General features: G+C 46.2%; 1 protein-coding gene across 3 annotated transcripts in view; it reads left to right on the top strand.

Annotated features, from left to right (window-relative positions):
• The first annotated feature begins 1,599 nt into the window (after positions 1-1,599).
• The window catches only part of TGFBRAP1 (transforming growth factor beta receptor associated protein 1), a 33,971-nt gene continuing 29,803 nt past the window's right edge, over positions 1,600-5,767 (top strand). The window contains exons 1-2 of one of the 3 annotated variants that reach the window (XM_030476342.1): positions 1,600-1,785; positions 4,551-5,252. In XM_030476342.1, coding sequence (XP_030332202.1) covers positions 4,568-5,252 — 685 coding nt within the window. In that variant the 5' untranslated portion in view covers positions 1,600-1,785; positions 4,551-4,567. Of the gene's footprint in view, positions 1,786-1,820; positions 1,899-2,212; positions 3,246-4,550; positions 5,253-5,767 lie in introns of those variants that run through there. The other 2 variants (XM_030476343.1, XM_030476344.1) reach the window with 2 other exon arrangements.

Below are 5,767 nucleotides of genomic sequence, written 5' to 3'. Positions count from 1 at the left end.
GCTGTGTTAAAGGCGCCCGCGGCAGCGGTGCCGTGTTGCGTGCCTGCCGTTGGTAGCCATGGTTACACAGCCAGTGCATCCTGGGCCTGCGGTGAAGTGACCCTCCTGAAACAATAACGAACCCATGGGCACAACAAGGTCCTGGTCGTGCTTGAAAGATCAAAGGAGAACAGTCGGGACTGGTCGTACTAAAGGATGAGTTATTTGGCAGCTTGGCAAAGTGACCATTCCATCACCTAACGTGGCAATGAAACTAACTTTTAAGGTGTCCCGAAGTGAACTGCCTTCCTTATAATGCTAAAAATCACACCCACAGGTCAGAAAGACCCCAGCCCAGGTGGAGGCCTCTCCTCTGAGCATGCGGAGTAACTACAACGAATGACACAGCAAATATTATATGTAGGTTACAACCAACCATTGTAACCAGGAGTGTACTACTTTGTAACTGTGGTGTATAAATGTAACAAAAAAGCTGGCATTGGTGTGCTTGATTTGTGGAACAGTCCACCCAGCACCCAGGCGTGAATAAACACAGTATCTCTCCTGAGCATGTGGAACTGGTTTACTGCATGCCAGGCATGAATCTGCTTTCAAATCCACTTTTTGGATGGCAGCAACCGCCAATTAACACTTCCTGAGCTGCAATGACTAAAGTTGCTTCGCAGTTCCAAAGTAAAGTAGCTGCTGGCACGATTGAGTTGGTAACCTGCCTATGGACTCAAAGCGGAACAGGGAATTAACAAACGATTACATTAGTAAATTAACCACATTGTCGTTACAACATGAAATTGCAACATAACTCAAAGTACTTGATGCACTTCACAGAATTAAGAGGCATGGGCAACTCATGGGTATGAGTAACCTAACAAAAACACACACACGTGGAATACATCGCGTGTATATGACCCTGTGTGTAACATTATTGCTATACGCAGCACTTGAACATGAATCCAAGTTCTGAATATCTGAAAATCACATAAGCATACAAGCAAGCAGTGTAATAACACTCACTGACGTTACCCCGCTTGGTGCCTCCAGGCTGCCCTCCGGCAATGCGTGCCGCCCGCCTCCTTGCACTTCCCCTTCCCAAACCACCCACAACCACTGTTACACTGATTTCTCCTGGAGGAGCTGCTTTTCCACCTGTATCGGGGCCCGCCCTGTGACCACAACCCGTAGCGCTCCTACAGCACTGGCAAACAACAGACAGCTCCCCCGGACCGGCCCCTGTCGTGCGCACCAGAGGGGCTCCCTCCAGCCGCCCTTCCTCGGCTGCGAGCCCCGGCGGTCCGCGCACCTCTCTCTGGGGACGGAGCGAGCCGGCTGCAACCCGGCGGCTGAGGGAAGGGGCTCGCCGCTGGAGGCAGCGCAAGGCCGCGGCTCCCCTCCCTCGCCCCGCCGCGGAGCCGATGCCCGGAAGGCGCAGACCAGCACCCCCCTTCCCGCCGGCTGCCTGACGCCATCGCCTTGCGCCGGCCCGATGGGCGGGGCTTCGCTGAGGCTCCACCCCCAGCCGTTGGCGGCGGGACGCCCGGTGCCTCTCCCGTACACACACACACACGTGACCGGAAGGGCCCGGCCCGGGGCCCGGCCTCTCTCCCTCCGGGAAGCGGCGGTGCTGGCGCAGGGCGGGGCTTGTGCGGTAGCGGAAGCGGCGCGCCCGCCGGCGGATCTCAGCGCGGCCTGAGGCGCCGCCCGGCCGCCGGCTCCGCTCCGCTCCGCGCCGCGAGGCCTCGAAGCGGCGGGCCCGGCTCCCGGTGTGGCGGCGGCGCCTGGCGCTGGCAGGTGCTGCGCCAGGGAGGGCGGGAGGAGAGACTCCGCGGTCTGCTGGGGCGGAGGCGGGCGCGCTGGGGGCCGCGGGACGCCGGGCCTGGTGGGCGCCCCGGGTCGGGCTGCGGGTGTGCGAGGGGACGGGGGTGAAGCGCAGCCCCGTCGTCCCGGGGATGGCGTGGCCCACCCTGCCGCTGGGCTGGCCCAGCATCTCGGGTCTGCGGAGCCGTGTGCGGGGGTTAATTAGCGCTTGCTAACTGCACGGGGTGTAGGAGTACGTGTACGTAAGGGAGCGATGCAGAGGTAAGGGAGGGAGGGTGCTGGTTTGCAGGGCAGCAGCAAACAACGTGATGGCAAAGCAAGATCTTTCCTAATGAAAGTGGGCGAGGGCTGCTTTCTGCTGTTTGTCAGAAACGAGTGCATGCGGGGTTACTGATGCTATTGATTAGTTTTTGATAGCAAGCATCCCCATTATCTTGTTTTCTGGAGCTCAGAAGTGGCATACTGACTTCCATTTGTAACTCTGGGGTGGCCTGCGCGTTCAAGGAACAGCAAGTTCTGCAGAACCTGTTTCTTTGCATGTGTGCGGGCCTGAGCCCTTCTAAATGGCAACAAAATCAATTTAAAAAGAAATCACGTAGAGATTATGCGTATTGACATTGGTGATTCTTAAAAGCTTTTTTTCACGGCTTTTTTTCTAGCATGAATGTTTTAATTTCTTTGCTCCTAGACTTATGTAGTACTGTGTTATTTTTTGTTCTTTCTGCTCAGGGATTGCATGTCTATTTTGATCTCTTTTATGCTCTTACTTTTCATGTTTCTTTAATACGTTTTTGAGAAGTTTTTAACGCATTTTGGTCAAGAGCAGAATTCTGTAGTTCTCCCGATGGCATACATTAACATTTTTACCTTGGGCTACAGGAACGTTAAGTTGTTGACAGCTTCAGGTATGAAAGCTGCTTAACCTCTCTAGACGATAGTTTATCACTTCAGGCTACACACAAGCTCTTAGAAATGGTTGGGGGTTTTTTGGCAGTCAACCTTTGGGCAGCCCTCTTTAACTTAATACGCTGTTCCTTTTGATAATGTTGGAGGATAACACGACTGTGTTCCCAGGGACTTACATTATCGTTTTACCTTAGGCTATTTCTCTAGTACTTCCTGGGTTTGGGGTTTTTTCTGTTGAAGGTGAGAACACTAATTTACACCGCAGGTGAGGATGCAGTATGAAACTGTCATGGAAACCTGAAATAAAATCTTTTTAACTTCTGAAAAATTAAATGGGAAGTTCTTGGCATAAAAGACTGCTACTACCTCTTGATAACATGGTTTGCTTCTGGCAGTATTCTTAGTTTGATTTAATCTTATTTGGTAGTTTCTTGTGAGTTGTGTACCTTACCTTTTCTCGCTCAGTCCTGGAAATTTTTGCTTTGGTTTCCAGAGTTCTTTTGCAAAGGCAGAGGGAGTTTTTAAAGGTAATAATTTGAAACTAAATTAATTTTAACTATATTTAGTTTCAGAATTGTTCACAAGAGCATTTTGTGATGTCTCTGTTGGTCCACAGAAATTTTGCTGGATGTTTTATATCTCAGTCTTTCTTGTGGACTATAAGTAATTGTATATGTTATTTCTGAAATCCATTCAAGATGTTTAGTATTGTGTTTTCCCCAGGGTTGGATAAGTGGTTGTTACAGACCAGTCATGACAAATTAGAAGGTGATTAAACAAGGCCAGCAATTTCTCATCTGCTCTTCTTTGGAGTGTTGAGCACAGCCGTCTGCTGATTTCTTATAAAAATAACACAAGTCTGGAGTTCAGTAAAATTACACTGGCTGTTTTTAAAACACTATTAATTGCTTCATAAATTGCATTTGTCTCTTGACAGGGCTTGATTGCAAAAGAGTGGGTATAGCGTGTAGAATGAATATTAGAAGTGCTGTTAGCACTTAAAGACAGACTTCTGGAATGGTTGTGATAGTAGAGAACAGAACAGCTCTTTTAATTTGTGTGATATTGAATCTCAAGCTTAAGGAACGCTTTATGGACCATGCTTCCAAATTTGCTGTGTGAATGTGCTTTATAATTGCTGATTATAAAGCACATTCACATTTATAAAGTCTGATACAGAGAATATATGTGGCAGACACTTTGCAGCTATTATTTAAAAAAAACCCACAAACCAACAAGTTCTAGTAGTATTTAAGTGGCTTGGAAGTTACGTATTTCTGATTGCTGGAGAGTAAGGAGTGTAAACTTTATGTGCTAAAATGGAGTATGCCTATGATATATTTGATAAGAGACTAGGTACTAATAGACCTAAATTGAGGCCTAACATGAGATGTTAACTGGTAGCACTGAATATCTTGTGGCTTCTCTAGAAATCTGAGAGCTGAAGCTTGTATGTTTTCATGTACAAGTGATAGAAACCTGTGCATGACAGGTTTATAAATCATTCAAGTACTGCGAGAAACCACTTGTAGTGCTAAAGAGTCAAGGAGAGCCAATAATATACTGGTTACATGTGGAGAAAGCACCACTTCAGAATAGCTGGGTGCTGTTGTGAATCTGTTTCAGGATAGACTTGAAGTGGAACATTGCAATTCAGTTAATTTCTGTGGTTATTAACGTGCTCATTCTGGCTTGTGTAATCAGGTTGGAAATAGAGCATAGACTATTAAAAACTGCAACAACGAAGTTTTTGTATTGGTGAGTGTTCAAGTTGCTGCCTCTGATATTTGATGTGTGTGGAGATACATAGTGGTTTTTTTCTCTTTAATCAGATAACCCAGAAGACACGATGAGTGTTAAAGCTTTCAAGCTCGTTTCTGCTGTTGAGCGGGAGATGTTAATGGGAGACAAAAATTACATCAACATCGAATGCATTGAGTGTTGTGGAAGGAACCTCTACATTGGAACCAATGACTGCTTTATCTATCACTTTCTATTGGACGAAAAGATATCAACAGCTGGAAAAATTACTTTTGCTGCCACCAAGCAACTGCATAAATACCTGGGCTTGAAGAAGCCTGTGAGTGAGTTGAAAGCAGCCTCTGCCCTCACCAGGCTGCTTGTGCTTTGCGACAACACAATAACACTAGTTAACATGATGAACCTGGAACCTGTCCCCACTGGTGCTCGAATCAAAGGAGCTGTGACATTCACATTAAATGAAAACCCTGTGAGTGGGGATCCTTTCTGTGTTGAAGTCTGCATTATCTCGGTCAAGCGACGGACCATCCAAATGTTCATGGTGTTTGAAGACAGAGTCCAGATAGTGAAGGAAGTGTTTACTCCAGAGCAACCCTGTGCTGTGGCTGTAGATGGTTATTACTTGTGTCTTGCGCTTACTACACAGTATATAATTTTGAATTATAATACTGGAGTCTCCCAGGATCTATTTCCTTATTGCAGTGATGAGAAACGGCCAATTGTGAAAAGGATAGGCAGACAAGAGTTTCTGTTGGCTGGCCCTGGAGGCCTAGGTGAGACTAAGGATTGTCACTTTTTTTAAATTTTTTTAACTTTTCTCTCTTAGTTTCTCTCAATTTGCAAAGCAAAGCATAACTAATTGTGTTGTGCACGATAATGATAAATTTTTTTCCACAGGTCTGTACTGGAACATTAAAATCAGTAGGCAGATGGTAAATCTTGGGTACTAAGTATTATTATAACTCTCCTGCTTTTTTAAGGCACACAAATCTGGTTATTTGTATTTTAATCGTGTCTGTAGAAAGCTTCATTTCTACGTAGACGACTAACAGTGGTAGCATCTTGCAGCCCGATGTAGAAAAATTGATTGGTACCAAGTCACACTTCAGATCCTGATAGCCTTTCTGGGATGACTAGCTACACTGGGTTTGAGGAGCCCCATGTTGCTATAAAATTGTTAAATTAGTTTAGATGAATTAATTTTTTCCTCAGTTGCTATTCAGAGGAGTTCATACGAAGTCCATTTAATAGATTGTAACAGATTCACAAATAGGTGTCATGCTACAGT

Source organism: Strigops habroptila, chromosome 2 (assembly GCF_004027225.2).
Source record: "Strigops habroptila isolate Jane chromosome 2, bStrHab1.2.pri, whole genome shotgun sequence".
Taxonomy (NCBI): domain Eukaryota; kingdom Metazoa; phylum Chordata; class Aves; order Psittaciformes; family Psittacidae; genus Strigops; species Strigops habroptila.
The sequence above is the reverse complement of the archived record's forward strand: the minus strand, read 5'-3'. Positions and strand labels throughout refer to the sequence as shown.